Source organism: Octodon degus, unplaced genomic scaffold, assembly GCF_000260255.1.
Source record: "Octodon degus isolate 3935 unplaced genomic scaffold, OctDeg1.0 scaffold00081, whole genome shotgun sequence".
Taxonomy (NCBI): domain Eukaryota; kingdom Metazoa; phylum Chordata; class Mammalia; order Rodentia; family Octodontidae; genus Octodon; species Octodon degus.
In genome coordinates, this window is record NW_004524657.1 from 1,182,755 (window position 1) to 1,208,403 (window position 25,649).

At 52.5% G+C, this 25,649-nt stretch overlaps 1 protein-coding gene across 1 annotated transcript in view; it reads right to left on the minus strand.

Annotated features, from left to right (window-relative positions):
* Positions 1–9,745: 9,745 nt before the first annotated feature.
* The window catches only part of Ret (ret proto-oncogene), a 29,343-nt gene continuing 13,439 nt past the window's right edge, over positions 9,746–25,649 (minus strand). The window contains exons 3-20 of the mRNA XM_023721314.1: positions 25,167–25,454; positions 24,117–24,370; positions 23,507–23,705; positions 22,658–22,857; positions 21,254–21,512; positions 20,221–20,346; positions 19,712–19,822; positions 19,079–19,198; positions 18,445–18,701; positions 18,180–18,327; positions 17,637–17,744; positions 16,869–17,083; positions 16,649–16,771; positions 15,632–15,702; positions 15,248–15,385; positions 14,358–14,457; positions 13,003–13,150; positions 9,746–11,753 (exon numbers count right to left, since the gene is read on the minus strand). Coding sequence (XP_023577082.1) covers positions 11,596–11,753; positions 13,003–13,150; positions 14,358–14,457; positions 15,248–15,385; positions 15,632–15,702; positions 16,649–16,771; positions 16,869–17,083; positions 17,637–17,744; positions 18,180–18,327; positions 18,445–18,701; positions 19,079–19,198; positions 19,712–19,822; positions 20,221–20,346; positions 21,254–21,512; positions 22,658–22,857; positions 23,507–23,705; positions 24,117–24,370; positions 25,167–25,454 — 3,023 coding nt within the window. The 3' untranslated portion in view covers positions 9,746–11,595. The remainder of the gene's footprint in view (positions 11,754–13,002; positions 13,151–14,357; positions 14,458–15,247; positions 15,386–15,631; positions 15,703–16,648; positions 16,772–16,868; positions 17,084–17,636; positions 17,745–18,179; positions 18,328–18,444; positions 18,702–19,078; positions 19,199–19,711; positions 19,823–20,220; positions 20,347–21,253; positions 21,513–22,657; positions 22,858–23,506; positions 23,706–24,116; positions 24,371–25,166; positions 25,455–25,649) is intronic.

Below are 25,649 nucleotides of genomic sequence, written 5' to 3' on the forward strand. Positions count from 1 at the left end.
ACACGCGGCCCGCGCACGCCGCGCCTCGCCTCCTCCCGGCCCTGCTTCCGCCAGGCCCCGCCCAGCGGGCTCCCCACGCAGAGCCCCCCTCTGCGCACCGAGAGGCGGCCCCCGCACCCGGCCCCTACCCCCGCCAATTGGTCCCGCCCACTCGCAACCGCCCGCCCGGCCCCCAGTCCCGGCGGCCCCGCCCACTCACGGGTCCCTGCGAGGAGCGGATAGCTCCGTAGTGGGGCTTTACTCTCCTGTGGGTGCCTCGAGAAGCTGGTGGGTGTGACTTTGACCAGCGGTTTGGAGAGACCAGCAGGGCTCCTGAGGCAGCGCCTGCAGGGTTGGTTCGATCAGTCGGTGCCCTTGGGAGCTGCACGGCTCCTTAGAGCGAGGTCCTGGCCTCGAGAGCATCGTATGGGCGAATAGAGGAGGTGCTGTGCTAGGATCGGGCTTCTCGCGTGGTCCCAGCGTGGGCGACTTACTCAAAGGAGTCTCTGTAGCCTCAGCTTCCTGGACTGGGTTTGGGGAGTGAACAGGTGATGGTGACCAACACCTGTGGGACAATAAGTCAAGCCTAAGTGCTTCCCCTCTGCGTAGTCGTCATTTGCTTCTGGTGTCTCTGGCATTGTTCTGCACTGCTTGTCACTGAGGACACTTGCCTCCCTAGCTCTGGGCCCTCCTATGGCAGTGGTCTTAGTTTATGTAGTACACATCAATGTCGCTGAGCAAGCACTGGGTCTGAGCTCTGCCCTTGCTCTGTTTGGTACCCAGCAGTTGTAACTGATATGCACATGGGTGGCATCTTCAGTAGAGACAGTTCATTCTTCTCCTGTCTCATGTGCTGGTATTGCATTGTGATAAGTAAGGAGCTCTCCAATCTCACAAAACTGTGGAGGACTACCTGGGCAAATCTTCTTGAAAGAGAGCAATTGTCTCTATATTGGCTGTGCCTGACCCTATTTCTATGTATTGATATGTACAGAGCTGGCTAGGACTTTTTTTCTTATCCCTTCAATGGGCTTTAAGCGATAAATACTGGTCTAGCTGAGGTGCTGCTGGTAGTCTTTGAAGACAGTATTCGTGTTTCCCCAGTTATGCCTACCTGCTGCTCTTTAATGTGAGACAGGACGAAAAGCCAATGCTGCATGCTGTCGCTGTTGGCTGGTTGAGCCTCTAGATAGAGGCCATGACTTCCTGGAGCTTGAAAGATTATACATCAGAGCTGAAGCATGGAACCCCAAAACATTAGATACTATCTCAGTTGTGTAGTGCAAATTACTCTGCATATCCTTCTCTGCATATTGCAGAGATAAATACAGGTCTCCTATCTAGCCCAGCTCACAGTACTCACCTACTTCCTGCCATTCTCAGTCACTTGTCCTCAAGCTACTCCTCCTTCATGTCTGAATAAAACCTGGGTCCAGCCTTGGGTTCAGGCCTTTGTTCTGGATAGCCATTACCATGACTGGACTTAGGACCCCTTGGCTCCCCATAACTATAAATATGCTTTAGTGTCTTTATTCTTATGCGCCATGGGTTGCACTAGAAGTGATAGATTGGAATTAACTTGATGAGATTCCAATATTTTATCCATGGAATTATAAATATAAATATCCTGGACTGAGAGGAGGACCAGAAAGGGCTCTCTACAAAAAACCAGCAACTAGTCCTAGACTAATTTAGAATACTGTGGGAGTGTGCTCCCCAAGGTTACCTGATCTCTACCACCTTGTACACCCCTTGATGGGAACCTCCAGGGCTAAATCCTGAATGGTAAAAGTGGACTGAACTCACCAGAAAAAGATACAATACAATAAACACAAGAAGGTACAAAATGGCTCAAAACATTGGATGAGATATCCTAGAAGCTGCACCTATGATATTTCCGACACGAAAGACTGCTTTACAATTCAATCATGCAAACAGAAAAGAGGTATCTATAGGAGATTTTTGGGGTATACTAGTAAGTACATAGTGGGAATCATCTCAACTTGGGAGTTGGGAAAATATCCCCCCATCTCATTTTGTCAACAGTTAAACTGCAACCCAGGATGTAAGCCAGAAACAGATCAGACGATGAGCAGCCCTGGAATAGAAGCTCCGGGCATGCACTCTGCAAGCAAAAAGGCAGATGGGACCCAGAGCAGACTGTGGTCCTGTAAGCCAAACCTGGTGTCCACAACCCTGCCCACTGCCCACCCACGAGGACATTCACTGGTGGTGTCAGTAGAAGGGACACTGGAAAAAAAGTCTGTCCTTTGTTACAAAAGAAAAGACAAAGCAAGAGAAAGACCCTTGAGCCTAGCTAGTGAATTGAGTGCTCAAACATTGCCTCATAACGCGCAGGGGAACCCACTGTGGGTATAAGTGCTGTGCTAGTTTCCTGGGGTTGCTGTCACTAATTGCCACATGCTGGGTGTTGCAAAACTACAGAAAGGTAGTCCTCTCAGCTCTGGAAGCTGGTGACCCAAATCAAGGTGTCGGCCTGACCTGGCTCCCTCGGAAGAAGCTGAGAAGGAGCTCCTGGACTCTCATAATTTCTGGTGGTCATATTTAGATGCCAATAGAATATTCACCACTGACAGGACAAAAAAATACAAAGGAAAGATCATTTTGTATTTACATAGACCAAATAGGATAAATTTACAGCTACTTTCGCTTAACTCAATGAGAAGAAAGAGGTGTACTAACAATGTTTGGACAGAATATCCTGTCTGCTTCTTGTACTATGGTTAACCACTAAGAAGATAACAATGTACAGTGTATTGACTATCAAAACTGTCCTATTAATCAGCTATGAAACTGTCTCATTCATATTTATTTCTCAATAAAAGATAAATATAAAAAATAATTTCTGGTGGTCACCATCACACCTTGGCATTTCTGGGCATATGGCTACATCATCCAAACTTTGCTTCTGTCTTGCAATATGTCCTGCCCCCATCTTTTTTTTTTTCTTCAGTTATAGGGTTTGAATTCAGGACCTCTTGAATGCTGTCACCACAGAGTTGCATCCCAAGCTCCACATATCCCCATAACTTTAAGTGGCCCAGTTACTGGATTCAGCCCCTGACCCATGTCTGGGATGACCTCATGCTAACTTGACACATCTATAAAGACCCTGTTTCCAGGGTCTTTATAGATGTCAAATCTATAAATGTCAAATCCACTGGCCCATGGGTGGGAACTTGAACATAAGTAAGTGTTGCCAATAGCCCATGGGTGTTCAGTGTTCCCACAAGCACTTCCAAGCTTTGATTCTTTGCCCCTTTAAACACTTTTTTTCTGCTCTGTGACATAATCCCTGATAATTTAGGGAGAGATTTACTTTAACCCTAATATCCAATGCTAGCCAGAGCCTTTGGGATTACTTACGAGGTGGCAGAAGATCTCTCTATGGGCATGTAGGTGGCAACTGCTCCAGTGAGTTCCTAATTCTTCATTCATGGGCTTCAGATACAGAGGAGTCTGACATTGTACTTGACGCACTGTGGACCCAAAATTCCACTGATATGGGAAAAATAATTGGAGTTGAGCTAGATCTACCAAACCAGAACGCAGAACCCCCCACCCATCCCTTGAAGCTAAGCCAGGGAAAGAACCAAACCTACACTTCAAAGCTGATATCCCATGATCTTCTGAGCCTGCATTAGCATTCCCGACACCCACCCTGCCAGGAGAAAGCCATTCACATGGGAGAATCCATTGGTTGCAGACTGCAGAGCCATCTGCAGAGTTGCTATCCTTTATGTCCTTATGGAAAGGGTAGAATCAGGTGCCCTACTTACTCTTCCTTGCCTTTGACCTGGACACAAAGTTAGGGCAAAAGTTCCATGAAAAGATTTGTGGATGTTTCTCCTGACGAGGTAATCCCCCACTTAACCTCCAGATTCCTCATACAGTGAAGACCTTGTTAGTGACCAACTGGTTAGCACATTCATCAGCCCACTAACCTCTGAGGATGTCCTGATGTGCCCTCCCTCTCACATATCCAACACCACTGCACCACAGACTGGCCATACTGACTCTGGCTACCCTGACCTTGTAGTGTCTGTTGAAGAAGCACATCTCAACAGTAAAGCAGGACATTTTCAAGCAGGATGTACTATCACTAACTTTAATTCTTCTTTAGAAAGCAGTCTCCTACTTGTGATAAACTCATTGCAAGTGACTAATGTCACTTGGGGTCACTGGCCAACTCACCAAAGCCAGACAGCAAATACCCATAGATAGGAAACATGCTTCCAAGTAGAACATGACCAGGAATGCTGGATTCTCTACTGAACAAAACAACATATTAAGCCACTTTTGATGCCTTCTGCCTCACTAAAGATGACTCTCAAAGTTAGAGAGGTAGAGGAATATGCAAAAGGGATAGTACTGAACCTAAAGGGAGCTCTAGCAGGTCATCATGCAAGCCTCAACCCTGGTTATGTTCTCATCTAGACCTTCAAAAAACTACTGTCTAGTAATTAGGCCATCATAAAATACAAATTGTTTAGTACCTGACTCTGAAAGGGAAGAAGAGGGAAAACTGTACCCTTCATTCAGATACTCAGGTGCCCCCAAGATGGTGGTGTGGGGCTGGGGAGATGGCTTGGCGGTTCAATCCCAGGTACCACATGCTATGCCAGCCCTGCAACCCCAGGCACGCTGACCCAGTGATTGAATCCAGGTGTGGTGGTGCATGCCTATAATCCCAGTGCTGGGGAGGCTGAGACAGGAGGATCACTATGAGTCCAAGCTGTGCATTGAGACCCTGTACCAAATAAGTAAATAAGTAAAAGATTAAAAAAAAAATTTTTAAAGAGGGTGGTTTGGTGGCACCACATGGATCTTACCTAAATTTCTCCATGCAACTACCTTTAAAGCACTATTGACTATTTTGAATCAACACAGAAGAGATGCATTAAGGAGCAGCTGAGGTCATTTTGGGTCATGTGTCACACCTGTCAACATTTCCTGAAAATACTGTCAAGATGGAACATGGCCAGGAGCCCAGGCTTCAGGGTTCTTTGACACACTCAGGGCACAGTGTCTGCTCTCCACTGTGACAGCAGTGAGTCCTGGTCCAGCCTGAGCTCTTCATGTGTCTCCTCTGAACGGTTCCTTTGTGGTCAGGATGCCTGTGCTCAGGTAACATCTTAGGTGCTTTAGGAGCATCACTCCAAAATTTGTCTGCACAGAGAACCTCATTCTGTAAGTCACCAGGGCTAAAGGTTCTAACTCGTGTGTGCTCCGAACATAAGCCACCTATCTCACTGTGTTTTGTGTACCTGTAACAGAACCATCTGAGCAATGCGAAATGAAGGTCATTTATTTTTGGTGGGGAAAGCGCAGTAGTAGAGCTCAGCAGCCACAGCCCCTGGATTCCATGAGTAACACCCAGAACCTGCTAGTTCTGGAGGCTCAGAAGCACAAGACAAGGCATGGCACCCAGTGAAGCCTCCATGGTGTCACCATATGGCAAAGGGGGAAGGCGCAGCACTCAGTCTTATAACAGCACAGCCCACCACGAGGGAGGGGTCCCCATGGCTTTATCCCTCCACAATAACAATGGACTACCAGCGTAGGTTTGGGAAGAGACAAACTTCAAACCTGGAAAGGAAGACTGCAGACCCATCTGTGGGAACCACATGGTGGGGACCATGTCAAGAACCCTGGCCAAACCACAGTGATGCCACCTCCCTCTCTCTTGTTATTTGTGCATTGGTGGCTTTTGCTAAGGCTGCACCTGGGTTAGGGAACAGGAAAGGCAGAATGAGCTTCACAGCACTGGCCAAGGCCACTGGCTCTCAGGTGTCCTCCTGCCTAGTGGGATTTGGTTTTGCTGCAGGATGATCAGCTGCGTCCTTGGTTCAAGCACTTGTTATTGTTTATTCTTGTCACACTGGTCAAGATGCCGTCCCACTTTTTCCTGCCATTGTCAAGCCATTGCCACGATGATGTAACAGAAAACACAAAATCCTCCTAGTATAGCCAGCTGGATGCCCCAAACTGTGGAGATCTGGGTCTCTTACTAGCTTGTATTGGTCAAGGAAGCAGGATCAAGACCCAGAGGGGAGACAGAGAATATTCTTCACAAGCAGGCCATGCAATGGGAGGACTCATATGACCCACGCAGTGACTGCCCCAGACCCTGTACTTTCAGTCTCCCATGACAAGTGGCTCAGAATGGTTAGAACTCAGACAATAACTGCCAACTTCTCTATTTTTTGCCATTTACAACTGAAGAGCCAACCAGAGAAAACAAGGTATGTTCTTCTAACAAGAAGCCAAGGTGCTCTGCTGCCACCCAGCAGCCAGCAGCTCTTAGGCTAGCCACCTCCAATCTCTGCAGACCCAAAGCCTCCCTCACACCCCTGTATTCCCCTGATAAAGTGTTTCCACTCCTCTGTCTGCCTTGGAGTCTTTGCCAGGAAATGACAGGTAAGGCTGGATGACTCCATAACTGTACAAAGCCAGGATGAAGGGCTTCTTCTCTCATTCGAGTGGTGTTGGTCTCATTTTATACAATGGAAAATTAGATAGCAGCCCTTATCTGTGATTTTGCTTTCCATGTTACATGTACCCAAGGTGTGAAATTAAATGAAAACCAGAAATACAACTCCATGTCTTAACCTGTGTGTCCCTGAGTAGCACAAGATGTCCCTGAGACCACACACAAACCGTGCCCTGTCCACTGCCTGCTGGCTTATCATTATATGGTGGCCATCCTGGCCGTCAGAACAGACAGCTTGCCCTGTCTGTTTTCCAACACCCATTGACATCTTGGGTATCTCTTTGGCAGATAAGAGGCAACTGGGGCCGGGGAGATGGCTCAGTAGAATAAGCTCTTGCCTGGAAAGAGCAAGGACCTGAGTTCAATCCCTGGTTCCACAAAAAAAAAAAAAAAAAAAAAAAAAAAAAAAACAACAACAACAAAAAAAAAAGAGGTGACTTCTGGCTAGGTAACTGGACATCTGTTACAAAGCACAATTTCCTGTGATGACACTTCCTTCACCTCCTCCAGTGAATCTGGTGAAGAGTCAGAATTCTTCCACCATCCAAGTCACTTTTTTTTTTTTTTTTGAAACAGGGTTTCACTATGCAGTACAGGCTGATCTCTACAGTAATCCTCCTGCCTCAGCCTCCCAAGTGCTGAGATTAAGGTCATTCTTATTCTTAAAAACTTCCGTAATGCACTTTGCCTTCCATACTCTGATGAAGTCCCCAAAGCCTTGATGTGCACCTTTCCCCTAAGGTTCTGAGGATTTCAGCCTCCTAGGTCCTGTGGCCACAGCTGGCAGGAAAGTGCTCAAGTCTTACCATCTCTCAGAAGAGAGGTATAGGCACAGAAGTCACGGAGGGCCTAGTTGGGAGGAGGCTGTAGGCCAGGTGCTAGTGCTGGCCCTGAAGTCCTCCAGCCAAGGCCTGGTTTCCTGAAGCCTCATGTGCCTTCTTCACTGGGACTAGAACCCAGGTCCAAGACCACTGAGACCCCCAAGGCCCATTCCTCCACTGGGCGTGTGGATGGGGACTGGCACACTGGCAGGTACTGTTTATGCTGCTGACAAAGATAAACAAAATGCTCGAACACCTGAGCTGGACTTCATATTTTCCTTGAAGAAGCTGACATTTTGTATGGTAAATATCATCTATATATGAAATGTCAAAATTCTCTTTTTCTCCAAAACAATGACAATTAATCCTTAGCTTTAGAATGTACTTTCCTTACCTTACTTGCTGGCATCGTTTCCAAATGGAACTATAGTGTCATCCGGAACGATACAATCTGTGGTCTCTTCCACACTACCTGGCCTGTTCCCAACCCCCACGCTGCCACCCCTGGGGTAGGGGACTGAGCTGAGCTGAGCACATCCTTGCCACTCAGCATGATGCTCAAAAGCATGAGCAGAGACAAGCCACAATCTCCCTGGGGTGTCCATGGAGTCTATGTGGTGAGCCATGGGGTGAAGCTGGCCCTTTCAGGGTCCAATGGCCACTGGGGCCTCACGAAGGACACAGTCAGTGCCTGAGTTGAACCACTGGCTCTGGGTCCTTGTGATCTAGACTAAGATGATCTTTCTGATTTCTTTTTTGCTTTGTTTAATTTATATATCTGGTACAGGGTCTCACTGCACAGCTCAAACTCGTAGTGATCCTCCTGTTTTCAGCCATCCCAGTGCTGGGATTATAGGAATGAGCCATCATGTCCAGACTTGGTGTCCTGCTCAGCATGCCCCAGGCAGGAGTGGCACAGCATGTAATGCTGGGGGTCCTTGCACTTGCCTAAGTAGGTGCTTAGTCTGCTGAGCTATCTTGTCTGCCCTGAGATAATTCCTCTAGTAGGTCCCAGTTGCCTTTACAAAGTTCCTACGAAATTTTAGCCAAGGGTGCTGCCTGCCAAGGAGAGGGCAGAGGCAACTTTGTGTGGGCATGGCCATAGAGGCTGAGCGTGTGGACAGGCCAGGCCTGTAGCATGTGCCCTCAAACCCTGCTCATGGCCAGAGGTGGACAGGCTGAAGCCCTCCTGCATCAGCCTTCAAACGTGCCGAGTGCCTGAAGGAATGCAGGGAGCCTCACTCCCTGCTCCACAGCTCAGGGGAGAGTGCTTTCTTTTTGTGTGTGGAAATGACAGTTTCTCTTGTGTATTTCTTTTCATGGACTTATCTAAATGAGCAAGCCTCATGTGTCAAGGGTTAGGAAACAAAAGAACAAGAAATACACATGAGTACTCCTCACAGGCTGTCACTGTTTTTTTTTCCTTCTGTGTACTGGGAACCCAACTCAGGATCTTGCACTTGCCAGGCAAGCACTATGCCACTGAGTTCTCTCCAGCTGAGTAGCAGAATTGTAAGTATATTATACTGAGTTTGCTTATCCTTTTGGAGACTTAACTTTCTTCTTTTTTGTTTTCTTTCTTTGTCCAGGGATTGAACTCCAGTGGCTCATGTGCCACTGAGCTATCGCCCTGGCCTTGACTGTTCTTGAAAAGGGGCTGACAAGATTTCACTTTTCTCAGCCAGGGTCTCTTGCCCCTCCAAGGTGAAGGCTATAGCAGGCTCAGCAGTCAGTATGGAGGCCTGGAAGGTCTACGACATGTCAGAGGACAAAGGCCACCCACAGCCACTCTCTTATATCCAGCCTCTGTGCCTCAGACTGGAGCAGGACACTGTGGACGGACACAGGCACTGAGGGCTGAGCCATGCCCTGTGGCTGAGGCGCGCAGAGCCTGGGCACACCTGTGTGCAGGAAGTAACAGGGCACAGCGTGTACGGGGCAGGTGTTTTCTGGTGACAACTTGCCTTTGTCAACTGCACTGATTGCTCCTGGTAGGGCTTGGAAAAGAGCCCTGGGGTCTGGTGCTGCGTGCTCAGCACCACCCTCCTATCAGGCTGCACCCCCGACCATGTGGGCATCAGTAACAGAGTGGTTCTACTTCACACTCCTAATGCACTCCAGCTTCAAGTACTCAGCTCAAATGACAGAGGACCTCCAGGGTCTGCGCTCAGGGTGGCCCATTCGGCTCGGGAGGCAGCATGGAGCAAAGAGTGGGCACGTGGCCACCATGCTGGGTCACGTCAAGTGTGAGCCTCATCCTTGATAACTCTCAGTCCCCAGGTGCCCTCTGTGATGGATTCTTGTGGACACGATAACTCTTGTGTGGAAATGTCAAAATTACAGATCTGATATTGCCAACTGGGAAGCTAAAAAAATAAGTTTGCACATTTTATGATATATGATTTTATTTACACAACTGAAATTACTGCCTTAGTCACCTTGACTACAAGAACAAATTAACATGGCATAGTTTAATAACCTTTCTTAATGGATTTCACACATTTAATAGCTGACAGATTGCTACTTAACACTCGGCAACACTTAATACTTAGCAATGCCTGCATATATGTGAGTGAACATTTTCTGACAGGATTACTCGGCATGGGTTCTTTTGTAACTCAGCTGGCCGGGTTACTAGGCAAGTGTTAATTCCCCAACCCTGGCTGAGTGTTTGGACCCAGAGGTCTCAAGCCATGAGAAGAAACCAGCTATAAAATTCATACGTATTGGGTGGGCACTTAAATAACTATCTTTAGTTCTGCATTTAATAAAACTATCATGAAACTCATCTGAAAATCAAGACTTTGCCATGACTATAGCAATGCAAAATTTATCACAGTGTATCTGGAAAGTGGCCCCAACTAAAGCCGTGTCACACATCCCTGTGAGCATGTCTGGCTCTCTCTGGATGTGTGTATATGCTTCTACACACACCTACCACAGGGCTGTCACACTCCCATTCAGGCCTTCCTGCCACACAGCAGCCATCACTCGCTGCTTGTGAAGTGCCCACCAGGTGCAGTGTTTATGGAGACCACCTGAAGTCCCTCACAGTGCTGATATCTGATAACCAGGCAGTGTTCTGGTGGTGCAACGCCTTCCTGCTGCATGACTGCTCTGGACTCCTGTAGTCACCCCCACGGCTGCAGGGGTGCAGGGTGTGTCCCCACCAGAGTGCACAGTGACAAGAAACTTACGTCTGAATCTTGGTCAGAATCGAGGAAACCAAAAGATCTTGCTGTCTGCCAGCCGGAAGAGCTGCACTGAGGCTTCCCCAGGCAGAGCTGCAGTGTGGTGCAGTGGTCTGTGGCACTGTCAACATCACTTGTAACATGACTAGCAGATCGGTCCCTTCAGAAGAGAGCACTAGGGGACCTACTAACACACACGCAGCCCCACCTGGTCTGAGTGCTGAGGCCTGTGCTGCTCTCCTCAGGGCACGTGGCAGGGCAGTGGTGGTGTGATGGAGCACCTAGGCCGCCGTGTTCTGTGCTGTGGTGGTAGGGTCATAGTCCTCTCACACGGCCACTTGAGGCCTGCACCTGTCCGTGATCTCCTCCCCAAGGTTGCTGGGCACACAGCAAGGGCAGCATCAGATTTCCATTGTGCTAGATCTAAGAATCGCTTTAATAATGGAGAAGCAAAGTGTCTTCCTAACAAAAGGCTATATGATTTTAAAAACCATTCCTAGCATTTCAAATTTGGAGCTGAGGCCTGTCCTGGTACCCCCTTCCCCTCCTGCTTCAGGGTGGAGGTGGGGTTTGCTGTCACCACTCAGGCCCCACTGGCTTCTTTTGAGTAAGGCCAGTCTACTCTGGTCAGGGTTTTCCTACTGCCCGTGTGTGTGTGTGTGTGTGTGTGTGTGTGTGTGTGTGCTTCACGGTTTCACCTTGTTGCACTGTTTCAGTGGCAACTAGGAAAATCAGACAGTTCAGATACAATATCTTGTACAAGGTAGCAAGTGGCAGGCCCACACGGGACTGGGAGCACATGGTAGTCACCAGTGGCCATGGACAAGAGGGGCTGCCTGGTGCGAAAGCGCAAGGATAACTTAGCGCCAAGACTCAGCACTCACCCAGCGGCCACATCTGCTAGGAGGGACATCACCACCAGCCATCAGGGAAGAAACCACTTTGGAAACCAGTTACAACCAATTACTAGGAACGAGTCTGCCACCTGGGTGTGGCCTGGCCAGGGTGACAGGCACAGCAAGGACCGGTAGACTGTCCATTCTTGGCACGTTCTTCCCCTCCTGAGTCCACGCTCATGCACACAGAAATGTTAACTATTAAACGTGTCCGTTAACTTCGCCGCTGCGGGCGAAACCATCCAGTTAGCATATACACTATCATTTGCATATCTCGGAAACCCAGTGTTAGTGCCATCGGCTCTCGGGAGTGGTACAGGACTCTCTCCAGGCCAGCTCGGGTCTGACATGCCTAAAAATGAAAACACATCATTTGTTCTGCACCGAAGGACCCACATGTCAGGTGCAGACAGTGAGGCCTTGGCAAAACTCCCTTTGATATTCAAGCCAAATTTGTGCTTTCAGTGCTAATTACACTCATGGCTTTACATTCCTGGTTTCCAAAACACTACCCTGTTGGGGCAAAGATCATGTGCTCTTAGTAAAATGGAATTTAGCAGACACTAACACTAACAATTTTGACCTTTCAGGGGTTCAGACTCTCAAATCTGCTCTGTTTGCTGAACTGCTTAACTGTCTTCCTCCGGGAGTGTGAGGCACCGGCACAAGGCTGTACAACAAAGCTTGCTGTGGTGGGAACATCCTAGAAAATGAGCCTGTTTTTCCATCTGTTGGCCACCACGGTGAGGAGCATCCCCGTGTGAGTACACAGCACCCACAGCCTTGTTGGCACACACCCGGCCCAACGTCAGTGGGGACTGTGAGCTCAGGGTAGTGGAAGGAGCATCCTGGCTTAAGAAATGCCTGGATCTGAAGTGCTTAGTGATGAAATTAGGAAGCAGGAAAAATTTCAAGTATTTAATGCAAGACAAAAGAAGGAGTTTTGGCAAGAACCTTATTTACTGTCCATTGCAAGGCCACAGCACCACAGACTATGTTCTTTCAAAAAGCATCGGCTCCAGCATTTAGCACTGGCTTCATAAGTGACAACCACGGGGAAGGATGTGAAAACAGCATGTCTGTGTGTCTGGCAGAGCCATCCGGCACTGCCTCACTACACCAGCGGGGCTGGGGCCCGGGTGACCTCTGCAAAGTGGCCCCACTGCATCTAGTGCACACAGAGTCCGACCCTCCCTTCTGATTTAAATCGCCCCCATCAGGCAAATTTACCCAAATAACAAAACTGGAAATACTGAGTCTTGGATCACTCCTGAAATGACATGTTCATCACTTCTACAATGTCCCCTGAGAATTCAGCCCTGATGGTTTCTGCTGTTTTTGTTTTTGTTTTTTTTTTTTAAGTTGCTGGGCAATGTGGTAATGACGCTTATTTTCACATCCTTTTGGAAAGACATAGTCAAAAGAAAAAAAAAAGGCCCACATATAAACTGGATGCAAAGTCAGACATTTACAAAGAAAAGGGTTCAGCGTAGACTTTGGTTTTGTTCAGGTCAGAGACACTTTTAGAAAGCATTACAGATAGTAAAGACAGTGCAGAGGGTAACACTGCTAGAACCGAGTAAAGGCATGGGAGATTCTACCATAGAGTTTGTTTTCAATCCATGTGGAGGGGAGGGCACGAGGGAGGGGGGCACTGCTGCAGTCCACCAGCGGCGTCTCCTCCTCTGAGAGGCCGTCGTCATACAGCAGCGAGTCTGACGGGGTAGACGCTGCAAGGTCCAGGTAGTCCTGGAAGACAGGGATGGCCAGTCACCCCCAGCTCATGATGTCCTTAGACAAGGGTTCTGGATGTGTCCCCACCTCGTAGGACTGGCAGAGCCTCTCTCCAGGGTGGCTCTAGCTCTGCTGACACCTGAGTGTCATTTGTTTCTTCTGTCCCCCTTTGGGTCTCCAGGGCCTGTGGGACAGCCAGGGATGCCTGCCTTGCAGGGAAGGGCTGGTGACTGCCTATGCCAGACACTGGCATGGAACAGCTCATTTGACACTCATCACTTGTGGAAGTGACCTGTGTCAAGCACAAGATGCAGTCTCCCCCTTGGCCCTCCCCCTGGAGCTCATGTCAGGGCTTAGAAATGGAAACTACCCCACTGATACTGGCTGTGCTCAGGATAATGCCACAGGTGCCAGCTCCCAGCATGACTGTCACATGTGCATGTGTGTGTACATACATGTGTATATGTGCGCACACATGCACAAAGGGCTGGCACAGGTCATGCTGTTCCTTGGCATTGTCCCCGGAGCTGGCTCTTGGAGTCAGGACAGCCCAATTCACAGCACTCAAGGTTCCACCCCAGCACTGACCGTGCTATAATGCTCTGCTGCACGGGCTTCACCAAATACCCATTTTACGTTTGTAAAGGATGCCCCTACTAAGCATACCAACAGGAGCCAGACTTCTATATGAGGCTGTGAGGGCTTGGCTGGTTCACTGCATTCCTGGCATCCAGTACTTAATAGTTCCTCAAGAAGTATCAGCCCAAGGCGAGCCGATGTGCTCGCTCCCTCAGTCGTGAAGACGTGTGCAGGCCAACTGATGCCTCCACATAGGCTTTGCTTGGCTCACACTGGGCTTTTGAAAGCTTTTAAGTGAGTTAGCAGAACTGGGAGACTTGACACATGCCTCTTGAAATCAGGGTGATCTGGCACCTGGGATGGTACCTGGCCACAGATGGTGACAGCCTGGGGCTTGTGGAAGGATTAGAACCATAGCCCCCCATCCTCTCAGCCCTGCTGCACCCACTGAGAGAGCTTCAACCCTGTGAGAGATCTTCTAGGATCAAGAGAGGAACTGTGGTTGCTCTGTGATTTGAGGAGCAGGTCAGGTCCCCTCCTGACACCGACTGTCTGACCTGGGGGCAGCATACCCTCCCCCTGCCTCCCGGGCCCTCTACCGCAGCCCAGGAACTGTAGCACCTAGGGGAAGGCCGGGACTCACTCTGCTCTTGACCATCATCTTCTCCAAGTCTTTGCTGATGTCAGCAAACACAGGCCTCTTGTCTGGCTCCTGCTTCCAGCACTGCAACATGAGTCGGTACCTGGGGGTGGGGGAGGCATGGTGGTAAGGATCTGTACTGAAGCTCTGCTGCTTTGCTAGTCTTGTTAGGATATGGGACATGGCCTCATTCCAAACCCAGAGGCTCCCCTGCCCTCCAGGTTTACCTTCCCTTTCCTTAAGAACATCGTAAACAGTGGATCCAATATTGCTCAAGGGTGGTGGCTGAGCAGAAGTGCCAGACTGAGCTTTCAGGTGTGGGTGGCCGAACCTCCAACTGACATGTTCCTAGTTTCTGCAGGAGCCCAGGCACGGCCAATGGACAGGGATCCAGAGCATACTAAGGTGTGTGATGCTGGTTGGGCACCATGTCCCAAGCAGGGCACAGACTGTGGCACCAGTTCCTGCCTCTGGACAGCTCCTCCTTGTCTGTTTTTACACTGGAACCATCTAGAACCTTCTGGAACCACCTTTAGCTTTTTGAACCCATATGGGACCACCTGGCTGAATTGCTTGATAGAAAATAGGATGCCTCTGGTGTTCTCAGGCTGAGTATTCTCCATCGCCTGCCTGTGTGTCTTATGGGCTCTTAGGCTCACTGCCCCATAGCTTGTTGTTGTCCCAGCATCTGTCACCATGTAATGGGCTCTCTGCTGTTACTTTGCATTTCCTGAGGTGGCAGCCCAGCACTGCTTGGGTAGGAACTGGCTTGCTGTATCCCTTCCATGGGATGTCCAATGTGAGGGGCAGAGGTGGGTGGGGTGGCTGTGTCCCCTCTCATGGGAGGCCCAATGAGTGCGGCAGAGCATAGCTGATGAAGCAAACCAGCTCACATCTCTTCGCTGCAGTTGTCTGGCCTGTCCATGCGGTGGCCCGTCTTTAGGAGGTTGAACAGTCGCTCAGGAGGAATCCCAGGGTATGGGTTACCCCCGAGGGTCACGATCTCCCACAGTAGGACCCCGAAGGACCACCTGCAGTGACCAAGAGGACAATGAGTGTCTCTACCTACCACAGCCCAGTGCCCACCCCACAGCTGCCAGGCTTGCCAGCCCCTAGTACCAAGAATGGACTGCTGGCTGTCAGCTGGGTCTTGATAGCCCTCCTGTCTTCTTGTTCCCTGGTTTCCCTGTCCTCATGGCTAGCACTTTTCTGGCCAAACTATACAGAGGGCATTGCAGCCTCCACCTCCCCATCTGGACAGCCATAGCCACACTTACACGTCACTCTGTGTGGTATAAATGTGGTCGAAGAGGGACTCGATCGCCATCCACTTGACAGGAATCCGGCCCTGTAGGGGGCACTCGTGTGACTTGTAGTCCCAGTCAGGGCCAGCCACAAGGCCCGGAGCCTCAGCCAGAGCTACAACTGCAGGGAGCTACTGAAATGCTGGTGGGGAGCTGCCTACTGCCACACTGGTCCCAGAGGATCTGGGGCTGTAGTTTTGCAGGCCACAACCACCTCTTTAAAGCCTCCAGAGACATGGACTTAAGGCCACAGCATTTATTGCAGTTCCCCATTCCCAAAAGCATTCTCTGAGACCCTGTGTTCACATCCACTCCTTCTGGGGGGCACAGGAGGAGGCTGTCTGTGAGGCTGCAGGCCCCTTCCTGCCCTGTATCATGGGAAGGTGCCATCACACACCCTGTCAGGCCCATCAGCAGTCCCCCACTCTCCCCTCAGTGGTTCTGAGATCTCTGTTGCCATGGAAACTCTAGAAAAAGCAAACAGGGCCCTCAAAACCAGCAGCAGTGGCTTCTGCTCCTCATAGCACAGCTGAGCTGAGAAATTGTGTCCAGGGCTACTCCTTCCCTGTGGGGTCAGCCCATGACCCCTGGTCACAAACTCACCCCACCTGGACCATTGCTAGGCTTTGGGACAGTGGCAGATACTGACAAAACTAAGGTGGTTGCCTGGGGGAAAGACAGTATTAGGACTCCAAAGATCCTGAGCTACAGCCCCATACCAAGCCTTTTCCAAGGCCTGAAGTAGCCTTGTAAAGTGACAGTGATAGCAAGCCAAGCATCCTCCTGAAGGCCTCAGGAAGGAAGGCCAGGACATGGAAGAGCAGGGATGCAGGAACAACAGGAAGAGGGTCCCTGCAGACCCAAGGTGGAGACAGATCAGGGCTGGCAGTTTCAAAGAGTTCAGTGCCCTGAAAGTTGCTGCATCTGCCCAGAGGACCTGAGGGTACCATCGCTGCTGTGACCCCTTTTGGGGCACTCTGTACAGAATACCTTGCTCCTTTTCACGTAGGAGTCTTCCTCATACACGTCGCGGGACAGCCCAAAGTCTGAGATCTTCATCTTCCGCCCTTCGGCCACCAGGATGTTCCTGGCTGCCAGGTCCCGGTGCACGAGCTGTGGGGAAGGACAGTGGGACCCTCAGGTGACCAGTGGGTGGGCTGGGCAGGGCGGGGGCGAGATGAGGAGAGCTGGGCAGACAGCCCACGCCTACCTTCATCTCAGCCAGATACTGCATACCCCTGGAGATCTGCCATGCGAAGGAGATGAGGTCACCCATGGTCAGCGCCCGCTCATCTGGGTGATCCAGGGCACCAGAGTTGCGGCTACCTCCACTGCCCACATAGCCGGGCCCCACCTTGCGGCTGTCCCGGAGGAAACCTCTCAGGGACCCATACTTGGCATACTCCACGATGAGGAGGAGTGGTCCTGGAGGCGGGAATGTGGGCATAAGGCCACATGGCAGGTGGGGCAGCAGTCACCTAAGTGAGCACAGGACCCTGACACAGCCCTGCTGGGGTGGCTCTGAGGAATGCAAAACCTGGAACCCCCACAGCCATCCCCAAGGGCACCAGCCCCCTCCAGGGAACAATGGCCACCAATCCTTTCAATGTCCTCATCTACTACTGCAGGACTCTGAGGGTCAGTGGAGGTGGGAAGGCCTGAGTGGTCCCGGTGCTGGGCTGGTGCTGCCCTGTCCCTGCACGGATGCACACATTTACGCACACACACACATGCTCAAAAGCCTTGAGCAGCACTGAGGGTTTGAAATGAAGATGTATGAGGTGTTCTCCTTGTTCTCAGCTGAAAAACAGTGACAGTGTCCTGCTGTGCAGGTCTGCATCAGGTCACCTGGAGGCCACATACACCCAGGATCTGCAAGTCCTTGGAGCTCAGCTAAAAACTGGAACCCCCTAGAGACCCATGAGCACCACAGGCACGAACCCTAGCGGTACAGGGGTGGAGCCATCGGCCTGCTCACCATCCTGGCTGCAGGCCCCGTACAACCTGATAACATGCGGGTGGTTGACCTGCTTCAGGAGGTTGAACTCAGACATCAGGTCACGAAGCTCGCTCTGGGATGCATTCTCTGCAAGACATGTGGACAGCAGGCTGCACCCCAGGTCCCTGCCACTGTGCTGGGCTGGCACAGCATCTCTCTCAGGGCACAGGGACCAGGATCTCCTGAGGGCCTCACAGTATCCCACAGCACTGGAGCAGGAGGTGGAGGAGGGGCCCGGGATATATCTGAAGTATCCTTCTGTGGAGCCCCCTCCTTATCCTTGTGACAAGGACTCTAGGCCACATGCCAGCTGCTCTGTCCTGCATTTGCAAGGCTGGAGCCTGGCTATGGGGGAGGGCCAATGCCCACATGGTCACTGGAAAGTCTAAGGGGCTTCCTGGTAGGAGCTTCTCACAGGACCCCATGGGGGGGGCAACTGTCACAAAAAGACGCAGTACTCGTAGTGCAGGATACTACACGTTCTGTTGCCTCTCCAGGGGCATGGCTGCCCTGTCCACATACCTTTCAGCATCTTCACAGCCACCGTGGTGTAGCCAGCTCTGCCCTTCAAGCGGAAGGCTGTGGCCTTTACCACCTTCCCAAACTCGCCCTCTCCCAGCGTCTTCCCAAGAACCAAGTCCTTGCGTGGGAATTCCCACTTTGGGTCCTCCTGTGTGGGTTAGAGGGACGGAGGAGAGAGAAGTACAGTGAGTACAGAGGCATAACCACGGCGGAGTCCAAGGACAAGTCCTGAGCGAGGAGTGGCTGCCTGGCTGGGAATCCTCACCTGGATCTTGACGGTGTCCACAGAAACCTGGTTCTCCATGGAGTCCAGCGAGGGCCGGCGGGCCCCTGCTGAGGAGTAGCTGACCGGGAAGGTCTGGGAAGGCCTGCAGAAGGTCATCTCTGCAGACGCGATAGGCGGTTTATGTGTGTGCTTGTGATAGCGGTAGATGCAGAAGGAGGACAGCAGCACCGAGACGATGAAGGAGAAGAACACAGCCACCACGATCACTATGCGGCACAGGTCGTCACACAGCGGGCCTGTGTGGGTGGACACAGCGAGGCCCTGTGAGCCCAAGGCACCCACCAGTGGACCTGCCCCACCTTAGGCTACTTTCTCCTAAGCACCGTGGGGACGGAGAGCTTGGGCAGCCTGCCCAGGTCACACAGCTGGGCAATACCCTCTGCAGATGACAGGGACCCAAAGGTGACAGCTGGACAGGGACAGGATGGGGGCTCAAGAAGGGACAGGTGCCAGATGAAGAGCTTTGTACTGCCTCAGCTGTTATCAAAGAACACAGGGCAGAAGATGGCAGAGGCCGCTGTGCCTCTGCTGGGCTGCACCCATGGGAACACTGAGGCTTGGCAAGGTACAGACTTGAAATCTGCTGTCCTTGTCCTAGCAGCTACACCCTCACCCTGGCTGTCCTCAGGCTCGCAGAAGCACTTTCTTTCCTCTGGGAAGCAGCTGCAGGTGCCATAGCCAGCTCTGATCCCCCGGCGCTCCCCTGGCTCATGGCCGCCAACGATGCTGCCCCCTGAGGATAGATGTGATGATTACCCAGGGTAGCCTTAAGCTGAGTTCATGGACATGAGGGCTTCTCCCACCTAGACCTTGTTTGCAGGCTCAGTCAGGAGCTGCTTACCTGGGCAGGGCGCTTACCGCCATGCCCCCAGGCCAACTCCCTGGTTGTGTAGGGGAGGAACCCAGATTGCCCAGGGTCGCTGCAGAGCCCCCAGAAAGCACCCCTGGGTGTCTCAGGAGCAAAGCAGGGGTAGGGTAGCCCATAGGGAGCAGAAGAATGCAGTGCTGCAGGTGAGGTTAGGCACTAGGGCCACCATGTTGGGGACGGAACCCTTGTCTAGGTGAGAGGTAGGAGCCTGCTCATCTTCATGACTAGTCCTGGCTCCTCCTGTGACACTTAGTTCTGTGGCCATGCCAGGGATGAAACCCAGATCTGCACAAGGCACCAGCTGCACTGCCATGCCCAGCCTGCTCCCTACATATGGATCTGGCCACTGTCCCGCCAGCCCCACCATCCTCAGCTTACGTAGGCAGTCCTGGGGGCAGATGTGGGGGTCCTGGTTCTCCACAACATCACAGTGGCCATCGGGGCAGGTCTTGGTGCTGGGGGAGCAGGTGGAGAAGTTTCTGGAGATCCCTGCAGTGTGACATAGCCATCACCACATGGATGCTGCCACAGAGACACCCCACGGCCTCTCAGACCCAGCCATGTGCTTCAAGCAAGGGAAACTGAGGCCCCACAAGAGAAATCTTATAGTACTCCTGGCCACCATTGAAGGCGCATAGGGTCCCCAGTGGACAACAATGGTGACAGGCTCACTGCAGTGAAGTGACAGTGGGAGCCACTGTCCCACACATCTACCCTTGACTCTGATCTGCCCCATAGGCAGTGCATCAGCCTGGGCTCCTCTGGTCCCAGTGGAAGAGCCACGGTGGGTACCCAATGACTGGCATGCTGCAATCAGGCAGGCTGAGTGTAGGATCCATGTTTGGTGCCACCCTCCCCAGAAGCACCCCGCCCCTGGCTTGGCCCACCTTTGCCGTCACCCTGCCGCCACTCGCACCGGCCGGACAGGGCCCCCAGGCCACCGCACTCCTCGCACTCGGAACGCCTCTTACTGACTGCACAGGACAGGGGGCAGCCCACTGCCTCGGCCACATCTGTAGAGCAGACAAGCCAGGGTCATAGAGGTCATGCTATTCCCAAGTTGTACTTGGTGACCCACAATACCATGGTGGCATGGGGGCACCAGGGTCACAGGTGGGGGACACTCCTTGGAGAAGAAGGAAAGACATCCTCTGCAGATGACAGGAACCTGAAGGCGACAGCAGGACAGGGACAGAATAGGGCTCAGGAAGGGACAGGTGTCAGGAAGAGTTCTGTACTGCCTCAGCTGTCATCAAAGAACATGGGGCAGAAGATGGGTTGATGATAGCTGGCTTGACGTCATACCACACTGGGGGCACTTCAGTTGAAGATGGACGAAAGCTCTGTGAATGCCTGTCCCTAACACAAATAGAATGCCCTAAACTTTGGACTGTGTCTCTCACGTGCAGAGTGGCACAGAAGCTCTGCATTTTGATCCTGGGACTGTCATGTGTGCATCCTGAGAGGTCCAGGGTGGGACCAAGGCTAAATGGGAAGTCTGCAGTGGCTCGCAGCACATCTGTCCTGGAGCCCCAAGCCCACCTGTTGCTCCTGGAAGTCTCAGGGCACTGTATTCTGTGACCTGACACCAAACTGAACGTGGGATTTTCTACCTACACCAGGTCAGCACTGAAAATGTCCTGATTCTGAAGCATCTTGGATTTAGGATTGAGGGATACTCAGCTTGCTCCAAGCCAACTGCATACTGATCATGCAGAACTCAGATTTAAGCAGGGTTCTGAGTCTTATGCAGCAGTTGCAAGGTGAGTGCACTGACCAGGTGACAAGAATGTTCCCCACACAGCCATACTGTCCCCATCAGCTTCCTGCCAGGCTTTGAGGAGGCACTGTGATTCAGGCACAGGGAGGAGGCTCAGGCACAGGGAGAAACTGGGGGTGACTCCCCCAGCCTGGACTCACATGTCCTCTCCACAGTGACCATCAGCATGGCCTGGGCCTGAATGTGGGTCTCCAGGTCGGTGGCCACCACCGTGTACTGCAGCTCATCACACTCGGGCCGCCGTAGAGCCTCTGTGTCATTCACGAACAGGGTCCCTGAGGTATCCTTGGCCGAACTGAGCACCCCCAAGGCGCTGCAGTTGGCGCTGGATGGCTGAAGCTTGTACTGGACATGGATACCGCTGAGCTCCTGGCAGTGCTCCACACAGACCTTGCCGACCTGGGGGCACAGGGTGGCTCAGCAGTTGTGACTGGCCTCAGATTGTCCCTTGCATGGCCAAGTCCCTGAGTCATCACTATCTCTGTTCCCAGGAGCCAGAGGTGTAGGCAACACCCTGTCCTGCTGCCTGCCAGCTGTACAACTAATGCAGCACAGACTCCTGGCCCCCACAAGACCAAGGACCCTCACAGCTACAACAGCCAGAGCCAAGAACTCCAGATGGGGTAAGGGTGGGGCAGGTGCTGCCCATGAGCCAGAGCCAGCCCTGAGAGTGCCCCACCCAGGCCCCATGCAGAGCCAAGCACCCCTTCTCCATGGGAGGGGTAAGGAGCCAGAGGCTGAGGCTGGAGGGAGAGTAGAACAGTGGGTGGCCCTCCACCCATGGCCTCTCTGCTCCTAGCACTCTCTGCTTGTCACTCAATACCTGATACTGCTATGCATGCCCAACTTTTCAGACATATCCCTTGTGTGGTAGGGATGGGTATCTCTGGGCTGGTGCCAGGACCAACAGAGAGAACTGCCAAATCACTGGGATGAGAGGAGCCAGGCTTGATGTGACATTCTGTAGAGGATGTGCTACTCCCTGAGAGGCCATGCACATAGACAGGGGCTCTTGGCTCAAAAAGTGCTTAGGAAACAGTGCTCATTTGGCTGTGGGTGTGGAAGGGGCACTCTTCCCCCTCCTCACCTTTAACAAGTCCTTATGGCTTTATCTGTCCACATCTGATTGTTTTCCAGCATAAACATATGCACGCCATAAGCTCTGGCAGATACCCAGGCTGAGTAGAAGCTAGGCATCCATCTTCCCCCAGAGGGCACCATTGCTTACTGTACGACACACATTTGGAGACTGAGTGAGGTTTGGTCTGCAGAGGCCCAGCCTGAAATCTTTTCTGCAAACACCTTCCCATTCCACAAATTTTCCAGGGGCATGTTTCCAAGTGAGGGTGCACAGGTTCACCTGCTAGTACTCTTATATTAGGGCAAAATATGATGTAAAGACACCAAGGAGGAAGAGGAAATAAACAGGGCTCAAGGAGCCCCAAGCTGCACCTCAACGAGGTCCCCCAGCCTGCATCTACGGCCCAGCTGACTACTTGGGTATCACCCAACCACCTGCCTGCCACCTGTTCCTGTGCCCTTACCTGGGCGTAACGGTGGGCCTGCCTGCTTACAGAGAAGGTATAGGTGCTGGGCAGGCGTAGGTGGACAGGCAGCACTGACACGTTGAAGTGGAGGAGGAGGATGCCTGAGCCTGGGCCCTGGAAGGTGGAGTCATTGACCAGCACATCCAGCTGCAGTGTTCGGCTCTCTGAGATGGGCAGGCTCTGGTTAAGAACCAGCTCTGTGGGTGGGGACAGGACAGTGACAACCAGGCTTGGAGCACAACATGACACCTCTTCCCAGGCATACCCTGTGAACATGTACTTTCACATTCAGAGCCCAGACAACAGACCAAAGTCAGCCCTAAGAATCAACGTTGGATGCTGGCTGCCCAGCTGAACACACGTCCCAAGAGCCTGTCTCAATGAGGGCAGCCTTTGTGTGCATAAAAGTGTGTGAAAGGTATGTGCTGTGAGGAGGGTCTGCATGGTATGTGTACACACAGTGTGCATAGATCTGGGTACAGACAGACCTATGAGGTGTAAACAGGATGGGTGTGGTATGTTTGCATGCAGTATGATACCTATATGTGGTGTGCAGGTGTACACAGGCCTATAATATGTGTGGTACAATACGTGTCAGTGCACATAGGGGAGTGTATGATATGGAGTGTGGTGTATGCACAGTATCTAGACAGGAGCCTGCTGGATACACATGTGTTGTGGTATGTGCAGGGCATACATGAGTGTGCAGTGTGCATATGTGGCGTGTGAGGTGTGTACGCAGGAGTTTACAGTCCACACAGTAGCATGTGGTGTGCACATGCCATAATGTGTGGGGTGTTCACACGTGGTGTGTATAGTCACAGGCAGGCAGACGAGCCCCCTTACTAAAGTCGTGCACAGTGGCACGCACGGTGCCGCCGTCCTCAGCCACCACACGGGTCTCGTTGGGTGCATGCTCCAGGCGGAAATGCTGATGGGCCCAGGGATCCCCGGGCAGCAGGGTGCCGGTGTAGCGTCGGACTAGCTCTGCTGAGGCCGGTACCACATCTGCGTCAAACACCCGTAGCATAGCCACTACAGTGCCCTGTGAGAGGCGGAAGGGCTATTAGAGGACCCAGGACAACCCCAACAGCCGTGTTCCCAACTTGCTGCCAGGGTCCACTGCTCCCTTCCAAAAGGAGGCCCCGCCCACAGCTCACCAGAGACACCCCCCGCAAGTCCCCTAACCCTTTCCAGCCCACCAGGGCCCCGCTTATCAGATACCACCCCCCACAGTCCACATAGGCCCCGCTCACCTCCAGCCCACCAGAGAGCTCCGCCCCACAAACCCACTAGGGGGCACTAGCCCCTCTCCGCAGGTTCCTGCAAGCAGAGGTTCCTCTTGTTTGCCGCCAGCCACTTCTGTGGCTGGCTGCCTGCCGCCTCTGTCGCTGGCGCTCCCTCCATGGCCCGGGGGTGGGACAAGGAGCAGCTAACGGTGGCGGCGCACTCATACCTCCTTGCGCCTGAAGGCCACCTCCGCGTTGGCTGTGTCTGAGGCTCCCGCTACTACGCTGGGCGCCGAGTCGTCCTCGTCGTACACAGTGATCGGGAAGGGCTCCCGCACCACCTCCTCCTCACGTGCGCCGGACCTCACCGTGCACACAGCCACCAGGTCAAAACGCTCCTGGCGCTCACGGTCCAGGGTGCGGCGCGTGCTCACTTCCAAGCTGTCCGGGGCGCAGCGAAAGGGACCACTGTCACCACCTCCTGAGGCAGAAACAAGCCAGGTTGACCGTAGGGCCTCTCTATGAGCAGGGCTAAAGATGTTTACGTTATGAGGGCAGCCTTTGCCTGTCTTGGAAAGCACCACAAGTAAAACCACCACCCTGCCCTTGATCAGAATAAGTGGTGGCTCTCTCTGCCCTGTGGAGATTTCACCGATGCTGTCACCAGGCTGGCGAGTGTGGCTCTGGTGTGGCCCTAGGTCCCCAGCTGAGTGGCCTCCATGACCATCACCACCTGTCCCATACCAGCCCTCCCCAGGCCCAGTTTCCACAGCGGGTGGCTGTCTATCCCGTGTGCTCAGGAGCAACCTTGGAACAATGATCAGTACCCACAGCCAGAAGAGGAAGAAATCAAATCCCCTGGTCCCCTGCCTGCTGGCTTCCAGGCTCACACAGTCACACTGGCTCCGGGGTCTCCTTGCTTCCATCTACACCTGCAACCCCATACCATGCCCAAGGCTGGAGCCTAGCTGGCCCTTTTCAAGTTACGTCAACCTCCCATGACTCCCTTGCCCCTCAGGTTGCCCTCTCAAGCCTGGGGACGAGCTGCTCACCAGCCTCAGCCCCATTGCCTGTTCTAATTCCTATTTGCCCTGGGGCCTGCGCCTTGCCTACCTGGCTGAGTCAGTGTCTCCACTTGTCCACCCCATCCTTTCCTGTCCTTTAGAAGCCACTGGCCCTGGGGATGGGAGGACAGCTGCCTGTGACCTTCCCAGGCACTGCCTTCAGGTCAGGATAGCATGTGGTCAGCACAGGCCCAGCAGTGACCAGCCACTTACCTTGCAGAAGCTTGTAGACCACGCTGATGTTGGGGCACAAGAAGTGCACGGGCAGCAGACGGAACTGGTGGAAGGTGCCAGGTGGCCTGTTCTCTCGGATTCGGAAGGATAGCCCATTTTCTGGGAAGCAGATCTCCCGGGATGAAAGGGAGCTGCAGGCCGGGAAGGAGGCGTTGATGAAGGAGAAGTATACTCGGGCACACCCTGGCCAGTGGCACTCGCCCTCACGCAGGGGTGGGGATGACAGGAAGACATGGAGGAAGATGGTCAGCAGGGGAAAGCCACCGTCTGTGGGGAGAGAAGAGTCAGGCTGGGTGCAGGCCTTACTTATCCAGTGGACATGGGGCACGGAACAGATAGGGGTCCAAGGTTCATATTCATCAGCGATTGCTTCCATCTCCCAGCTCCATGTAGGGCCCTAAGGTTGTAGCACCTAGCCTTCCATGCCCACCTGCTGTCACTGGCACTGGCCTCATGGTGTCC